Source organism: Dasypus novemcinctus, chromosome 2 (assembly GCF_030445035.2).
Source record: "Dasypus novemcinctus isolate mDasNov1 chromosome 2, mDasNov1.1.hap2, whole genome shotgun sequence".
Lineage (NCBI taxonomy): Eukaryota > Metazoa > Chordata > Mammalia > Cingulata > Dasypodidae > Dasypus > Dasypus novemcinctus.
The window spans coordinates 35,086,974-35,105,818 of record NC_080674.1 but is presented as its reverse complement, the minus strand read 5'-3'; the positions used below and the strand labels follow the sequence as shown (position 1 = coordinate 35,105,818).

The 18,845-nt window shown below is 46.0% G+C and overlaps 1 protein-coding gene across 5 annotated transcripts in view; it reads right to left on the bottom strand.

Annotated features, from left to right (window-relative positions):
- PDZD2 (PDZ domain containing 2) overlaps window positions 1-18,845 on the bottom strand; it is a 432,190-nt gene that overhangs the window by 9,162 nt on the left and 404,183 nt on the right. For all 5 annotated transcript variants that reach the window (XM_058307486.1, XM_071207654.1, XM_058307512.2 and 2 more), the window contains 5 exons: window positions 10,308-14,331; window positions 8,616-8,733; window positions 5,011-5,112; window positions 3,895-4,165; window positions 1,472-1,606 (listed from right to left, as the gene is read on the bottom strand). In XM_058307486.1, the coding sequence (XP_058163469.1) occupies window positions 1,472-1,606; window positions 3,895-4,165; window positions 5,011-5,112; window positions 8,616-8,733; window positions 10,308-14,331 (4,650 nt within the window). The remainder of the gene's footprint in view (window positions 1-1,471; window positions 1,607-3,894; window positions 4,166-5,010; window positions 5,113-8,615; window positions 8,734-10,307; window positions 14,332-18,845) is intronic.

Here is an 18,845-nt window from a genome sequence, read left to right as displayed (position 1 = left end):
TTGAATAACCTTATTCCTGTTTCACCAATAATAGTCCTGCCTCTTTTTTGAATAGGTTCTCATTTATTGGATCTTCTGGCTACCTCTCATGGCAATCATTTTCTTCATGTACTTTGTAATCTTTGCTTGAGAGCTTATTAATAAAGCAGATTTTTCTTGAGCATGCTCTTATTGTCAAGTGTTTCATGCTTGCCTTAGTTTGGGTCTCTGTGTTCTGCTGTGTGAAGTTAATGAGTATGGGGTTCTCTCTTTACCCAGGGAGCATGATTCTGGACATCTCACACAGCAGAGGCCTGGCTCCTGATTTAGGTCTGCCCTTGGTTTGGCCCAAGGGCCACAAGCAGGCAGTCTGTGCTAGCTGCCCCCAAGCTGTTAGGCCGTCCCCAGTTCACTGGCCAAGAGCAAGTCCCAGCCTTCCGCATCGCATGACCCCTGGTTCCAGTCTCCTCAAATGCAGTGGGTGCTCAGCCCCTCCTCCTGGGTGGGCTCTGAAGCCCCAGCCTCCACAGTTCATTTCTCACTCCACTTTCCTCTGGGCTGCAGAGTTGCAGTCTCTTCACCACTAGAGACTTCATTTCCATTCTTAATCCACGGAGCTTTTTAAAAAAAAAATTTTTTAGCACAGCTACATATTAAAAATATTTTTTTCTTATTAATACCGTGTGCCTGGAATGGGGGTAGGTTTCTGAATTAGAAAAATATCACAAGATCATTGACCAGTCATTAAAAAAAATTGGCTCTATTACTTTCTGACGTATTACTCTGTTATATTCTCAAAAGGAGTTTCTGATCCATTCACAAGTGTAATAATATACTGATTTTTTTTGGGTACAATTTTTACTACTAATATAATTGTTGAGCTCAGGAACTGAATCAGATTTTTGGGACCTGTCCAAGATCATAAAATGAATCATTCAACTTCATGAAGAGACCTCACATCTATCAGCTATTTCAACAATATCTACTACTGCCATCTTACTTTTCTGCAGTCTAGTATTTGCTACTATAAGTCAATAAGATATTGCTTGATCTTAAATACCCCTGTGGTTGGCAGTTCCGATGGAATTGCTCAGTGTGATATGTTCACATCAATAACAATTAAGCACATAGAGGTAGGAGCATGGAGTTAGGAAGAAGTAGAGTTAGGGGCCTGGGTTCAAATCCAGTTCTGCCAGCTGTGTGACCTTGGATGCTTACACACTCCCCTGTGGCTTAGTGTTCCTTTTGTATAACAGGGCTAATAATAGTACCTACCCCACAGGCTTGTCATGTGGCAGCATGATTAATGCATGTAAAACACTCAGAAATGGAGTGACACAGGATAAACCCTGTGTATCAGAAAACATTAAAAACACCTTAGGTTTTAGATTTTTCTGAACAAATTTGATTCCTAAATGAAAGACATTGGTATTTTATTGACACATACACGGAAAAAAGACAGGTCATAGAAAGCTGTTTCCTAGAACATTACCTTTGTACACTCTTTTAATGAGCAGAGGCCCGTCTCTAGACACAGAAGATCTTTCTCCATCCAGACTTAGCCCCAACCCGGCAGAGGTCTTCAGCACCTCAACACACAGAGCGTCCTGCGCAGCTGTGCTTCTCCCTGCAGCAACGGCATCAGCAAAGCGACAGGCTTGCTCGCTGCCCCTCCTGTCCAGGCCCACCACGCCTTCTCGCACGCAGCACGGACTCCCCTCACCACCACGCCCCATCGGCTGTGAAGAGCTTGTAACAGTAGTTGAGATCAGCATTACAGCTGGTCTTCCAAATTTAGAGCTGCCTCTGGCTGTGTTCCTGCTGTACTTGCGCCCTGCTCTTTTCAGGGCACTTTCCGTAAGGATGGATGATGCCTTTATGAACAAGAAGGATAAACTGCTCTCGTCAAACCCCCACACAGGTGGTGCTCATCCCAGGAAGGACTAAAGCCACACTCGGAGAATCGAATTCCAGTCGTTACTGGGCTGCGGACGGCAGCAGTGTCACAGACTAGTACTGAGAACCTGCCGCACCCCCAGGCCACGCCTTGCGTGAGGACTGGTACACCTGATTCCCAAGCTCCCTGGGACCATCCCTGTGAAAACCTCCCTACCCCCTTCCTGCCACTGATTCTCCTGTGAGGGATGACCCTTGCCGCTGGCCCTGTCTCTCTTCATCATCCATTATCTGCCATCATTTCCATGGCGATGCCTGCTTCACAGCCACGAACCCGCACCCACTTTATGTGCTAGGCCGAGCTGGCATCACCCTCAGGGGTCTGAAGAAATAAAACCTGCCTTTTATTTTGTTTACTAATGCGCTGTATCGGGGAAGGAAATTGGAGTGTAATGAAAGGAGCATTCAGTTGGTTGGGAGGCAGGGGAAGGACCACAAACAGATTAAACTGCCCGCTGAATGTATTCCTTAGGGTTTAGGCCTAATGCACATAAAGCCAGTCAATGTGCTTTAAAGAAGACCACCCCAGGGTCTGAAGGAAACTTAGTAACCCTGTTAGCAGCATGACTTTCCAATAGGTGGTTTTACTTGCTGTTAAACAGGAAAATGGGTTTATTAGAGCTCTTAACGCTGACTGCACACTGGAATCATCTGGGAACATTAAAAAATATTGACGCCTGGCTCCTTCTCTGCTCCTTCCATAGACATTATAATTTAATTGATCTGGGTATGAGGATTTTTGAAACTTCCCAGGGGCCTCTAATGTGCAGCCTACCTCATCAAGCCCCAAGTTGCATTCTCTCAATGTATGTTAAGGAATAACGACATAGGATCAGGTAGAACCCTGAGGCAGGGGGATTTTAGGGACTAGGAATATGAAGAAATAAGTTTAAGCCTTCGAGGTGCTTATAATTAGATAACTTCAGGGTCTGGGTTCAAGGCCAGATACCCTGAAGCTACCACAGGAATATTTAATGATTATAAGTGATGGGGTAGCTTTCTATATCTGATTTTATGAATTTTGAAAAACTCTGGAGAACTAAGCATCGAGTGGTTCCCTTTGACAAGTAGATTAAATTTCTAGGATCCTACTGCGAATATATCACCCAGTGCAGACAATGCTGGGGCAAAGGCGAGCATGACAAGGTCTGATGACTAGGGGGTTTTCCTAAATTGGGAAGTGCTCCAGCTCTCCAGTGAAAGCAAAGAACAGAGCAGAAGGAAGACTGAGGATTCCCATGACAAGGCTGAGGCCTCTTGGCAAGAAGCATTTCTCATTTGTTCTATGGAATCAGTGTCATATCCAGCAAAGCCATTACAAGTAGCTCAGGTCACAAGGAAGGCAAGCTGAGGAAAGGGGAATTCAGCTACCCTTGACTTTAGCAGGGAGAGCTCTTCAGAAGAAACGAAAGACCCCTTCCAGAAGGCATCAACCTGCACTTCTCTCTACTTTGCTCTCTGGACTAAACTACTGAAAGCCCTTAAGAGAAGTTTATCAAGGCTGCAGCTTCTGTTTTTAAACACAAAAACACTTCGGCTCCCCATTTCCTTATGTTCTTCTAAAACAGGAAAGAATACAAACCTTGAGGTTGCCTAAAGACAAATCTCAGTTCTGGAATGTCTCCTTCAATAGTGATTTCCCCCTTTACAAGAGCTTCTTGCTTTACTCAGCAGCTACTTAAACTCACAGAAGCATGTACATCATAATAGGGGTTTCCTTTTTAAGACATTTTGAGATGCTGTTGAGCAGTCATTTTAAAACCTCAACAACGTGGCTTTAGCTACAGGGAGATAATGATATGCAACTGCTTTTGTAAGAAGCAGCCACAAACACTAGAATTCACCATATTTAATTTTTCTGACTCAGAAGCTAGACGTTATTTTCCTTTGCGTTCGGCTAGAGTCTCCTCTTACCTGCCAGCTGCTCATACCCTGCTTATTGTTGCACTGGTATCTTACCTAACCTGGGCTCCAGGGCGGTGGTCTTTCTAGACAGAGACCCCTTCCCATTGGCTGTGGGAGGCTCCTGCCTGGTAGAGGGCCTGGACTGGTCGTTTCCTTTCTTGATTACCACGAGCCCATCTCTGTGCAGCTGCGCCTGGTGCAGCACCTTCAGGACATCCCCGGGGGCCACACCAGCCAGCCAGGCACCGTTGACTGACAGGAGGAAATCGCCACGGTTCATGGTCCCTTCCTGAGAAGCCGCCCCCTGAGAAAACACTCTGTGGACCTGGGACAAGGAGAGGAAAAGAGAACAAAAGCCAAATCTGTTTGTGTCAATAAAACTGAAAGAGTAACTGCAAATCTGTATTAAGGGAACTTTCTAATGTTACATTTTCCAAATCACCCAAACACTTGGTTTGTCATAAAAATATTCAACTGGGGGGATAGAATTACAAATGTCAACATCAGTGTATGAAAACATTTTTACTTAACAACTTATTAGTGTCTAATATGTGCCTGGCACTCCATGTGCAAGAGGAACATAAAGATGATTAAGGCCTCGTCTCTGGAGTCCAAAGAAGGTGGCCAACCTAATGATTTTAAAAGGCTTGAGGGATGTAAGATTTTTAAGTGCTGTTCTTGAGAAATAATTAATTTTATAAGCGAAGACATGCTTCTAATGTTTTTCTAGTACTTATACAAATAATATAAATAAAATATTTAAGCGTAATGTAAGGATTTAGACAGCTTATAGTATTGGATTTTAATAGGTCACCAGGTCATGCCAACTGTTTTAAAAATGTTTATCTTTATCAATGAAAATATTACTAATACTTTCCCACTTTTCCTTTTTTTAAAAACTTCTTTATTAGTAGTATTATTATTTTTAATTATTTTAGGAGGTACCAGGGATTGAATCCGGGACCTCATCCATGGGAAGCAGGTACTCAGCCAAGCTATACTGTACACCTGCTCCCCCCACTTCTCCATTTTTATTTTTGGTAGCAGGGAGCCAGAAAGCAGTAGTTTTCAAAGGGCATGTTGTGATTTTCACTTGAATTTTGTCCTTCTCAAATTCTGAGACTACCTAAGAAATGATTTTCCTAAGAGTGTCTTGACATCGCCACTTACCATGATTGATTTCGCTTCCACATCTGTCCCTCCTGTCACACTGAATCCCAGCCCTGAGCCTTCTTTTTTATTCAAGACTATGAAGCAAACATCTTCTTTATTCTAGTGAAAAGAAATAGAAAAAAAGTGTATTCCTTGTGTCAGGAGTAAGGAATTCTGATGGCAAACCCCCTCTGGTATCTTTTCACCACTAATCCCCAGTGGTTCTTCATGAGCTTAGACAGAAACATTGGAGGAGTCCCATCTCAACCATCTTTGAGTCCCTTCTGGGTGGTGCATATACGGCAAGTTTGTAGGGTCCATCTTGTAGCTGTAGAACCTGACACACGGAGAAGGCGAAAATGAACCAGAATGGGGGCAGGGGACAATTTAGAATTCTCAAGTCTTCAAGCCATTCTAGACACCAGATCATGTCTTACCAAATGTAGTCATAACACATAATTTTGACCATGAAGGGAATTAGTCTTTAATTCTATAATTTAGCAAAGCCAGTTTCATTAGCAGCAAAGAGATGAGTCAAGAGGCCAGATGGGAGCACACTAAGGCATGTTTTGTACTTCATCCCCCTCCCCAAGGTATGCAGTTCATTGGACTTCAGATGCAACTGAACTGGTTGTTAACTCATATCGAGACTAAAACAACCTTAGTAGTGTCCTAGGTTAAGTTACAAAAGAATGTCCTATGTTTCAAGCATCAATCAAAAGATACCTTGGAATAAAAGATTTTGAAATAAAAAAAAACGGTACTAATTATTTGGAATTTTTACTTCTTTCACCCACACACACAGATATGATTCAGCAACACTTTAAAGATCAGCATTGCGAGGCTTCACATGAAGTGATTTATAATCCATCACTTCAGTGTCTTCTCAAACAAGGCAACAGAAAAAGAATCAGTCTTAAAGACTAATTTGATGAGAGAAGTGAAAATATTGAAAGAGAACTACCTCTGTAATGTAAGCCAAATGTTCTATCAGTGTGCTGGGGAGAAACCCACATATTTAAAAATAAAAGTGTTTAGTCATAATAGTAAGTCATGACTAATCCTAAGCAATTTTATTCTCTAGAGAAGTTAATTCAAACCAAGGCCGCCACACACTAATGGAGTTGGTTTCACTCATATTACAATGTCCTGCAGATCTTTTGGGGACTGTAATTTTGACTTCACAGGCAACTTCAGTCATACATATGCCCAGATGCTGTTCACTGGAGAGAAGAATGATGACTAGGCTTTCTAAGCTAAAACTGGAACATGTGGTAGGATAAATGATCTTTGTGCAGCTTCTTGGAGACTATGACTAGTTCAGATATTTAAATAGTTTATTGGGGCAAAGGGACAATATTTGAAAATGGAACTCTCCTGGATTCCTGTACATGTTAGCCCCCAAATTTTAATTTATTCCAATGGATTTTTCCTCGCAGTTGTAACTGAGGATACAAGTACCCTAGAAGCTGAATGTCTGGTCAAATTTTTGTTGCTCTAAGAAGCTTAGCATAGCATCAGGGAAGCCAGTTCAACCACTAAGAGTTCTCCAAGAAATCACAGACCGGATCTGGGCACGCTCAAGTCAGAAGACTTTGTTTTCTGCTTCTTTCTAATCTCTCGCGGTGCCCCTAGAAGGCCTCATTTTTAACACCTAGAAGCCATACATATTGGAATAAGCAAGGCAGGAAACTTCTGATCTTCGGATGGCAAACTAAAGGTATGTTTACTCACTGTTCCTCTTTGGAATCAACTGAAGACGATACAAAAAAAAAAAAAAAAAAGGAAGAGAAAGAAAGCTGCAAAAAGACAAACCAAGATGCTTGCCTGAGGCAGTGAATGTTGTACCCAGCTGAGGGCAATGGAGGCCCCAGAGTTGTCCCTGGGGCAGCTCTCCACACTTTCCCCTCAAACCACACAGTCTCCGCTTTGCTTATGCTTCCTAATGATGTGTATCTTCTTTCTGAAGATAGCTGAGATTTTCCCCTATCTTTTGTAGTATCTAACACTGTTAGATATTTGGAGCAAGGACAGCCTGGCAAAGCGTGCTCCAGACACATTATGACTAAAGAAAATTGTTCACATTTGTTTTCTTTGAATAGAAAATATTCATTTATTAAGATTCAATTCTATATGGATAGTCTTGAGACATTAATGCTGTTCAGAGATGGTTTTTAGATATGAACAGATTTTGTTGTTGTTATTGTTCTTTGTTACGTTCAACCTATTTAGACCTTATTTGCAGTTACTAATTAGCTCCTTTGTCTTATACTGTAGGCTTCAGGTGCTCTTACACTTCAGAACAAGGGTAGGCTACAAAGATGTAACTCTTTAGTTCACCAGCAGGTGGCGACTTGAACTATGCAGTTTATGTTCACACGTAGGTGGATGCAAACCACTCCATGGTGCCAAGTTCTGCTTTGAGGATCCCTCAGCACACAGACTCCAAATGTGGGAGGAGAAAAGGGAGGGAGAATAATTAAATGCTACTGGAAAGCTAAAACAGCAGCTCAACTAACCTGGCACCTGAAAATTTAAGATCTAGCATCTGAAGCAAGCTACAAGCTAGAGGAGAACAATCAACTGAGCTGTAAAACTTACAACACAATGTAGTCCTCGCCAGGACTTGGGGAAAGGCTCTCTAAGCTAGTGGCATGCAGCCAGGTACCAACCCTGCAGCAGTTTCAGCTTCAAAACAGGAAAACCATGGAGAGTAAAGCGATTACCTGGGAACCAAGAATCCAAACCATCTGCTGAATAGTGAATTTTTTAGAAGGCACTGAGTATTGAACCTAGGACCTCGTACGTGCAAAGCAGGTACTCAATTGCTGAGCTACGACGACTCCTGAACTATGCCTATTTTTGATCTCAGAGTATAGCATGCATTTTTGTCAATGACCTCAAATCCCTTTCGGAATAAAACAACCCGCTATGGTTTTCCTCAAACCATAGAAGATTCATTTGCTCACTTCTGAGCTGGATTCAACTCCCATTTCCAACTCAGTCTGATACAGTAATTCAAACTCAGTAGATCTAAAACTGAACTCATTATATCTACCCCGCATTCTCTGATTTGGCTCATGGCAGCTCCAGCTAGCTGGTGACTCAGAGTGGATCCACTGCAGTCATCATTGAGTATTTTTACTTCATCTCTCTGCCTCCAGTTGTCACCAACTCCATCACATCTATCTTTAAACTCTTTTCAAACCTGATCCTTAATTGAATCCTCTTAATCTCTCCGTGAAGCAACCGCAGTACCTACTTTTTTGTTGTTGAACCAGGTACCTTAGTCAAAGGCAAATCCCGCAGGACCTCAATTGTACTTTCTACTAAACACAATCCCAATAAACATAAATATGGGCTTGGTACCTTGGTATGTTCTTTATGTTCTACCTCCTTATGTTCTTAAAGAGGTTCCTGAATCATCAAAAACAGACCAAATGCCATTAGTAGATGCTAGTTAAGTCAAGGAAATATAGGATGTCTTTTAGGAAGCATTTCATTCAAAATGGTTAGAATAAAGAGAAAAACTGTTTTTGTATGTACTGCAATCAACATACTCGTCTTGTTCAGCACAGCTGGCTGGTCTTGAGATACACCTGTGTTTTCAGTATTCCACTCACCTCTGATTGTGCTTTCGCTTCCTGAATGAGAGTTAGGACGGTAGATTTTGACCCCACTGATGATAAAATGGACTGTAATCTTTGCTGGTCTCCCGCTGAGACTAGAAGTTGATCCAAACTAAATAATATAAATATGTTTAAAGAACATTAAAACAAAACAGATTCTCCATTTATAAGGACACATTAAAATGATCTGTTTTCTACTATGTTGCAGATATTTTCTGATTTTCATGTTTTCTTTTGGTCATAACTTCCACTCCAAACTACTTGAAGAATTCTGCATGCTAACAGGAATTTTATTCACTGTCAACGGCAGTGGGAATTGCTGTAGATTCATGGATTCCTCCAAGATATTAGGGGGCCAATGAAGAAGTTTAACTGAAAATTGCAGACATATTTATTTATTTATTTATTTATTTTTTTAAAGATTTATTTATTTATTTAATTCCCCCCCCTCCCCTGGTTGTCTGTTCTTGGTGTCTATTTGCTGCATCTTGTTTCTTTGTCCGCTTCTGTTGTCGTCAGCGGCACGGGAAGTGTGGGCGGTGCCATTCCTGGGCAGGCTGCTCTTTCTTTTCACGCTGGGCAGCTTTCCTCACGGGCGCACTCCTTGCGCGTGGGGCTCCCCTACGCGGGGGACACCCCTGCGTGGCATGGCACTCCTTGCGCGCATCAGCACTGCGCATGGCCAGCTCCACACGGGTCAAGGAGGCCCGGGGTTTGAACCGCGGACCTCCCATATGGTAGACGGACGCCCTAACCACTGGGCCAAAGTCCGTTTCCCTGCAGACATATTTAATAACAACATTCAACTTATTGGCTCAAGTGAAATATCTGAAAATATGTCAGAGAGTGCCTGTTTAACTCCAGTCACCTACAAAGACCTGAATTGTCTTTGGTGACAACCACTTTGGAAGACTGTCAGGCAGCTTCTTTCAAACACAGATTTACCCCAGGATGCAACAACTGCTCTCCTAGGTATTTACCCAAAGGAGCTGAAAACTGATGTCCACACAAAAACCTGCACATGAATTTTATAGCTGCTTTATTCATGCTGCCTAAAATTGGAAGGAACTGCATGCTCTTCACTAGGTGAATGGATTAACAAACTGTGGAACAATTACACCATGGACTATTAGCCCACGATAAAAAAGAAATCAGCTATCAAGCCACAGAAGGACATGGAGGAACCTTAAATGACTGCTGCTAAGTGAAGAAGCCAGTCTGAAAATGCAACATACTCCATGACTCCAACAATATGACACCTTGGAAAAGGCAAAACCACAAACTATAGAAACGTTTAAAAGATGAGTGGTTACCAAGAGTTCAGGGGGAAAGAAGGAAAGAAGCAAGGTGGAACAAGGACATTTTTTGGGCAGTGAAACAATTCTGCGTGATGTCAAAGTAGTTTTGCATTTGTCAAAACCCACAGGAAGATACAACACAATGTAAACTGTCGACTTAGCTACTAATAATGTAGGTTCATCAAGTGTATCAAATATCCCTCCCAAAACAATGCAAGATGTTAATAAATAGGGGAAACGATGTATGTGTGGGGATATGTGGGAACTCTCTGTACTTTGTGATTTTTCTGTAAACCTAAAAAACTTCACTAAAAATAAAGTTTCTTATATAAACAAAAACTGAAACTAGAAAAGGTGGTGGTGCTGGTGATGGGGAGCGGATACTTACTTAACTGACCAGCTTTTTCCGGAGGGCTGATCCTGGGTTGTTTCACCCACAGCACTGACCGAACCAGGCGCCCCGGCCTCACTGGCTTTAGGGCTGCTTCCTCCTGGACAGGCCCCGTTTCCGCCCTTCGCAAGACATGAGAGGCCAGAGGAGCCATTGAGGCCCGAAAGGCCTCCGGCAGGGGAGCCGGGCGCCCTCGTGGGGATGATCTCCAGCTCTGTTTTGAAGAGCACAGCGGTCGGCTCTGCCGAGTAGTCCTCGCTGCAGAGCTTGTCAAGGTCGGGCATGCTCAAGGCTCTCAGCTCCTGGAGCTTGGAGCGGGTTAAAGGAGAGGGCTGGGCGTGGCGCACCGTGGACTTGTACCTCTTGGTGGGAGATGCTGCGGTCGCTGTGGGGGTGGGAATTCCTGAAGGACCGAGTGGTTTCTTTTGGTCTGAATCAGGGCCCTTGCTATGAGTCTCCACCAGATTCTGTGGGGGCACCGTCAGTGTTGTGCTGGAAGGGGACTTGGTCATCTGGGAGATGAGGGGGCTGGCTTCACTTTGGCTTTCACTGCAGGAGCTCAGGCTTCGTCTCAGGGACCTTGCCGTGTCACCCAGGTGGCTGAGGCTCCCTGCGGGAATGCCGCTCGATGGGCGTCTCCCGATGGGAGGCTTGGAGCTCACTGACAGAGAAGGAAAAGCACTGGACTTGGCTGCAGGCCGGTCAGCGTTGGCCAGATTCTCAAAGGACTTGATCCTCTGCTTTACCGAGAAAAATGAGGTAGATTCATGGGGCCAGCTCTGCTCATAGTAGTAGTGTCTTCTGGTGACTTTGATTTTGTCTGGGACCGGGCAGCTCGTGTCCTGGACTGAAAGGGCATCTCCTTCAGCTGGGAGGTTCCTCGAGGTCTCCAGCAGGGGCTTTACACTATACACACCCTGCCCGTTAGCCAGGCCGAGAACGCAGCCTTTGGGTGCCTTTGACTCAAGGAGGCCATCTCTTGTCCCAGGGACCTGGCTGTCCCGATGTGATGGGCTGAGGCGGGAAAGACCCTCCCGCCCAAAATGGCTGGCGAACTGGGCTGGCATGGAGTAGGTCCTGGTTGCTGGCCTGGGTGTGAAGTAGGGATGGTCATCCACTGTGGTGCCCATGCCAGTGGCATCCGTGGGCATCCCTTGGGATTCTGACGTTGGGCTTGTTTCTCCCTGGCAGGATTCTGACTTTTTGGCAGGCAGTTGAGGGGAGGAGGAGGAAGCCAGCTTCGCCACGCTGAGAGATCGTTGCATTTCCTGCTCGGCCTGGGAGGCGCGAGAGGTGCGTGGGGATGGATAACTGGGGGGTGACTCCACCGGCTGGTGGCAGAGTCTGATCTCTCCCTTCTCCTGCCTGTCACCACCTACATTCTTCTGCGTTCTTTCAGAAGCCATCTCAACTATTTTCACATGGTTTGCTCTTTCGAGGGGACTGCTGGCAGTTATTTTGCTTCCTTTTTCACCAGTCACCCCAGTCTGGGCCGCCTCTGAAACTGAACCCATTTGGCCGGGTGTGCGGAGTTCGCGCTGTCTGGGAAGTTGAATCTCACGCCTGTTCCCTGCTATGGACAGACTGCTGTCTGGTGCTGCAAGACTACCTGACCCCGAGGCAGCAGGGAGCGCTTTGCCCTCTGGTCCACTCTTAGGGGATTCGGGGGTGGCTGGGCCACTTCTGTTGGGTTCTGATGGGACAGCCGTGGGGAACCCACTACATGCACCCTGTTCAGGGAGGGTCTTGGGGGAGGCCAGGGACAAAGTAAATGTTCGGATGCTTGAGTCTGATGCCGACGGCTTCAGGGAGCTAGAGGCAGCCGGTGACAGCTTGCTCTCCAGCACGCTCCTGGGAGGCTTGGGGGTAACTGTGGCATCTTTGTCGGGTTCCTCGTGGACAGCTATGTGGAACTTATTTGAAGCTGCCTTAGAAAGCATTTTGTGGGAGTTTGGGGGTGAAATAAGGGCTTTCCTGTGGTCTGTCCCCCCAGCCTTAGTGGTAGCAGCAGCAGGAGCCTCGCAACTGACTTTGCTTTTACTTTTGATGCTGAGCCTTTTCAGCTTAGGACCAGATTTGGGTTTCTGACAGTTGCTTAATAGCGTTTCTACTGAACTCTTTTTGGGTGGGTCTTTATTTTCGAGGTTTGTTTTCAGCTGAGGAGGGCTATTCGGCACAGTAACCCCTTTTTTGTGGCTTGAGCTCAACGTCTGAATTTTGGCATCAGGACTTCTGATTGGCATCATGGATTGTTCCTTTTCAGTTTTGCTCTGTAAATGCATACTTTGGTTATTTTTATTTATTTCTTTAAACCAGGCCATGATGGGCCTTCTGGAGATCATTTTTGGTTTCTGTAGCAAGTCGTCCAGGTCTTGACTTTCAGAGATGTGTAAGTTTACCACAACAGATTCTCTGTTCTTAGGGGCATCCACACTTGAGGAGGATGTCGTTGCAGTTGCATTCATCTTTGTGTCTTGTTTATCATTTGAAGCTTCATCATCTAGCAAGTCATGTTCCGAACCATTCACCATGTTAGGGGAACAGAGAGCGACGGGCGGGTGGTGACAGTGTCTGGTGACTTCAGAAGGCTGACAGTTTTCCACGGCTGAGCCTGTGCCGTCAACTTCCACAGTTTCCTCTCCACACGAGGAACTGCGGCCCTGTGAAACACGCTTCTCGTGCTCCCGGGAGTTTCTGTCTGGCAGTGAAGATGATGGGGAAGAGTCTGGTAGTGAAGGGTGTGAGGCTCCTGGCACAGGGGACGCTCTCTCACGTGGATTTCCCACCGATTCATTCAGAGCACTCTGCTTTACTGGCAGAGCTTTGGCTGAAGCAGGGTGGGGTGCTGGCTGGGCAGGGAGGTGAGCAGATGGGGAGGACAGGTGGAGGAAACCATTTGTGGAACAAATTTCAATTTGCTCCTCCTCGGACTCCGTGGTATCTTCCTTGTGAGATGACCTGTGAGAACCAGGTGGTGACCAGCTGTTCCTGGCGGAAGCGCGTGGGGCTTCAGCGAGCGACTCGGGGTCAGAAGATGAGTCCTCAGCGTCGCCATACATGGATGAGAGGGATGGTTCAGTACTGTCGCCTGGGCCCGACAGGGACAAGCTGTCTTCGGGAAAATTGCTGAAATTTCGAGAGTAGTTGTTCAGGAAGTTCTTGTTCACACTAAAATGCTTATCGGGATTAACTGACTCCAAAACTGAAGGCTGGGGGGCCCACTGGGGGTGAGGGGGTGGCCCGGCAGCCCAGGCCCTCCTTGGCGAAGGGGCTCGTTCCTCTGGGCCCGGCTCGGCCTGGCAGGAGCTTCCACCTCCAGCCCCTGCTGGGGTTTGCCCCGGAGCACCATCCTCTTGACTCGTACAGCCCCCTCTCTGAGAAGACTGGACGCCTGCTTCAGAGGCGCTCAGCTCCCGGAGGAGCCTGTCGCCGGCCGTCCCGGGGCTCGCTCTCCTCTCCCCTGGGCAGCAGCGCACCCAGGCGTCCCCACAGGCTTCCTTGGTCTTGTCAGCGCACGACAAGGAAGGGCCGGCCTGCGGTGCCGTTTCAGGAGCAGAGTCTGTTCCCCTGCGCGGAGCGCGCTCCCTGGAGTTTCCATGTACGTGCATTTCTGTCGTTGCCAAAGCCTGGCTGCAGTTACCTTGAACGGCTTGTCTCTTCTCCTGGGACGCGGCGAGGTCTCGTGGGGGGACGGCACTGGCTTGAGGCACTCCCTCAGTGTTGGGATCTGCGACCTTGAGGAGAGCTGCCTTCCTGGCCTCGTCAGGTGAGCTGGCTCCTGAGGCTGCCCGAGGCTTGCTGAAGTCAGGAGGAGCCACTGCCTTCTTCCCTGGGGACATGCTGACGTGAGACCTGCCCTCGGGGTCGGAATCGGCGACCTTGGGTGACGCTGGCTTTCTGGGGTCCACGGGCAGACTGACTTTCCCTCCATCTACTGAGGTTCTGCTGGGCTCGGGGTGAACGGTCCCCTTCTGGCCCCGGGAAGCGATGTGGTCTGGTGAGCTGGGCGAGCTGTCCAGTCCTGTGTTGAGAATTTAAACAACAGGTCCGGTGGTAGGAGAGATAAAGGGGAAAAAAAATAGAAGAAAATATAAAACTTCTCAATTAAAAAAAAAAAAGGAAAATTGTAAGCAGTCTCAAAATTATTTTTTTCTTTTTCAGAAAGACACTCTAGCCTAAATGTAGGCCTTCTTGTCTTTCTGTTTTTGTATCTCTAAAATTACAGAGCACCCGCATCTAACAAATACCACCCTGTTGCAGATGCTCTAAAATAACTTGGACCAACTGGCAGGGTGAATGCTTGCTTCTGCACGTCCCTTCTCTCTTTTGGTTATTTTTAAGGCTGGAGAACACCAGAACCCCTAGCTTGGGCTTGTTTACACTCTTCACTCTCTGATGGCAAAAGCCCCAGGACGCAAGCTGTTCCATTTGATTCCTGGGCCTTCCCTTTGATGCTGCAGAGCTCTCTCATCTTTCTCAGACCCAGCATCTGGACAAGCATGTGTTTTAGCTCTCACAGGAGGTCTGGCCTCGTGCTGAAGGGCTGGGAGGGATAGAGTGAAGTGTAAGACAATCCACGCATGGGGCCTTCAGGAACTTACTTCCTAGGAGATGAGGCTACCTTAAGAAAACACAGGAATCCTTCACACAGGACATGAATCTATAGTGACTTTAGTTCTGTGCTCACAGAATTCAGAGGAGTGGGAGCCAGATTATCGTGAAAGCCATGATGGAAGGGGTGGGGAGAGAGAAGGGGTCAGGAGGGTGAGTTCGGCTAGAAAAGCAAAGTGAGGAAGAACATGAGATGGAAGCAGAGAAGCAAGGAGGATGAAATCTCAGAGGCAGCAGAGAAAGATGATACATGGCCAGGGGTCAGTGAGAAATTAAGTCATTCCCGGAGATGAGTTCTGAGAGCCACCCTGTCCTGCAGGGGCCCTCATGAGGCCCTGCGTGGTCGCCAGCTAATCTTCCACCGCCAGCAGACAGCATCTTGGAACGGGAAAAACACTGAACATTGGATTAGCGCTTTTCTTAAGAGCTGTACCGGGTTGAATAGAGTCCCTCAAAATTCATGTCTACACGGCACCCCAGAAGGTGACCTTATTTGGAAATAGGGCCTTTGCTGATATAATTAGTTAAGATGAGGCCACACTGGATTAGCGTGGGTCCAAAATCCAATATGACCAGTGTCTTGTAAGGGACGGGAAATCTGGACACGGAAGAAGTCACGTGGAGATGGAGGCAGAAGGTGGACCGACGCGGCACAAGCCAAGGCACAGCCTGGGGCTCCCAGGAGCTGGAAGGGGGAAGGAAGGCGCCTTAGCTAGAGACTTCAGAGGCAGTGTCGCACTCTGAACACCTCGATTTCATACTCCTAGCTCCCACAATTGTGGGAGAATAAACTTCCGTTGTTTGAAGCCACCCAGTTTGTGGCCATTTGTTACGGCAGCCCTAGGAAGCTGATGCAGAAGCTATGGGTCTGAGGTTAAAAACAAAATCAGGCACAATGTAAGCTCTTGGCTTGAGAAGTGGGTATACCCCAACGATTACGTTCAGTCCATAGTCCCCAAACAAAATGATCTTAATTGCTTTTCACTTCTCCTCCTAAGGTTTCCATGTTAATAATTAAGAACTAATTATGAGGACTTTGCACTATGCTAAGAGATTTTCTACTCATTAAGGATTTAGCACTGTGCTGCACGCTTTTCATGACTTAATTTTCCTTGTGCCACCACGAGGTGGGTCCGGTTCCCATCTGCTTTGGATCACTGAGGAACTGAGGCTCAGAGTGGGTAAGCAATGAGTCCAGGACTGCGAAGTCCAGGGGCGGGAGAGCCAGGTCACCCTGGAAGCCCACCCCTGGCCCAGCTGTTACCTGGACCCTGACCACCTCACCTGTGCACACAGCACTTGGCAGTAACTGGATTGGGTCATCAAGGTACCCAGACAGACTGTACAGAACTTTCCTAGCCCACAGTGGAAGGCTGGGGGCAGACGAGGACTAAATCCAGGTGATCCTGTCTCTAGTTCCCTGATGAAAGGACTAATGCTGCTCAGCCTCTCTTGAACTCCCTTTGGCCTGACTTCCCTGCTTCTGTTGGCTCCAATTATGGGGAAAGAATAGTATCTTAGTTTGTCAGGCTGCTATGACAACTACCACACAATGGGTTAGCTTACCCTATGGAATTTATTGGCCAGTGGTTTTAGAAGCCCAAAATCAAGTTATTGGCAAGGCTTGCTTTCTCCCCAAGGACTAGGGTTCTGGTACTGGTGTCAGCCATCCTTGGGGCTCCTTGGCTTGCATTTCTGCCTCCTGTCACATGGCGATGGGCTTCCTTTATGGTTTCCTTAACCTCTGGGCTCTTTACAAGGCCTCCAGTAATCTGGGCACACCCTGCTTGCATGTCCCACAATTTAACTAAAAATAACTTCCTCAAAAGGGCCTATTTACAATGGAGTCACACTCACAGAGACATAGATTAAGAACGTGTGTTTATTGGGGTACATAATTCAATGTAGGGAAGTGGATTTTGCCCAATGGATAGGGTGTCCGCCTGCCACATGGGAGGTCAAGGGTTCAAACCCAGGGCCTCCTGACCCGTGTGATGATCTGGCCCACGCGCAGTGCTGATGTGCGCAAGGAGTGCCCTGCCATGCAGGGTTGTCCCCCATGTAGAGGAGCCCCACACACAAGGGGTGCGCCCCGTAAGGAGAGCTGCCCAGCGTGAAAGAAAGTGCAGCCTACCCAGGAATGGCGCCACACACACGGAGAGCTGACACAACAAGATGATGCAACAAAAAGAAGCACAGATTCCCGTGCCGCTGATAAGGATAGAAGCGGTCACAGAAGAACACACAGCGAATGGACACAGAGAGCAGACAACTGGGAGGGAGGGGGGGAGGGGAGAGAAATAAATAAAATAAATAAATAAAAAGAGAGAGTCAATGATTGCTGGGAAGCTGAAAAGGCTGTAAAAATCAGACCTCACAACCAGCACACCTCAGCTGGCTGCTCACCGCCAGGTAAAACGGCAAGCTGATCATTATTCACTTCTAAAACATTTCTGAGGAAAATCAAATATGTGTATGTGTGTGTGTGTCTTATTAAATACATATTATATATGAGGCAGTTTGGATAAATATGTGTTTTCTTAGGAAAATCTTATACACACTCACATACACCTCGCTGAATGCATATCATGTACTAGGCAGAATTCCAAGTGCTAGACATGAATAAACTCATTGATTCCTCTAAGCGGCCCAATGAGGTGGACAACCAAGAGGTGAGTGACTTGTCCAGTCCTTGCCATGCAGTCTGTAAATGGTACCTACGTGCTGTTTAGGAAACTTAAAAAAGGAAGATGTTCCCCCCAAAAAGGTAAGGAGTTCCTTCTTTTGCCAGTTATTCATGTTAGGATCTTTCTGTTAAAAAGGATATGTTTTGAAGACACTTTTTTACACATCGGAAAGCAGCTATGTTATTTGCAACAAAATTAAAAGCAAGAAGGGCTGGTTCACAGCCTGTCTTTTTACTGGGAAGAAAAAGAGAAAAATCCACAGAAAGGAGACAGAAGCTCTGAAAAGTTTCTGTGTAATGTTGGGTCAAAAACCTCAGCTTCACCTCCCGAACCCTAGAGGGCACCACTGTGTCACTGCAACTCAAACAAATCGATCCTCATAATGAGGACCTTGCACAATAAAGAAGAATTAAGTCACAGCCAGTGTATTATGTTTAAATACATTAATGACATGTTAATTAAACAGCACACATATTATTCTACATTAAATATAATCAGTTCCTGGCACTAGTCTTTATTGGTTGCTCAGTAGATGCCAAGAAATTATAATTGCTCCTTCTCAAGGCTCAGAGAGGGACAACAGAAAAGCACATAGACACAGTTTGCCTGAGATTTGTTCAGCGAGTGAATCTCCGCCTGAAAGATTTAAAAGAGAAACTATAGTAACATCCTGATCATCCACTGAGGACCAAAGGGATCACAGAGCAATGACTTCAGGGGCTTGTATTTTTTATTTTTATTTATTTTTATGTCAGTAGCTATCAAGGTACGGGGCGGAATTCTGGGTCTCCATAATTGTCATTTACAAGACAGTTCTCATGAGTGAGGATTTCTTACTCCTTTCTACCACCAGAGATTTGTTCAACTGAGACGAGCAGCTACTCAGAGTAAAGGATCTGCAAGCGGCAGTGGAAGGTCTACACTGGGAATCACAAGGATTAGAAGTCACTGAGAAAAGCTTCCCCACTTCAAAAAATCTGCACATTTAGAATACAAACTTTCAGTAAAGTTCTTCACTAACAAGGAAGCTAAGTCACTCAATTCAGCTTGATTTTTTTTTTAAATCACATCTTGCAATATGATTTTGGAAAATTACAAACGATGGGTAGTGGTAAATCTTAAAGTTGGTAAATCTTGAGATGGTTTCTGCTTCTGTGGTATTAATCAATTGCCCATTGATACTCAGTTTAATTTTTGAATACTACTCTTTTTTTTCCCTTGTGGCAGTTCTGCCCGT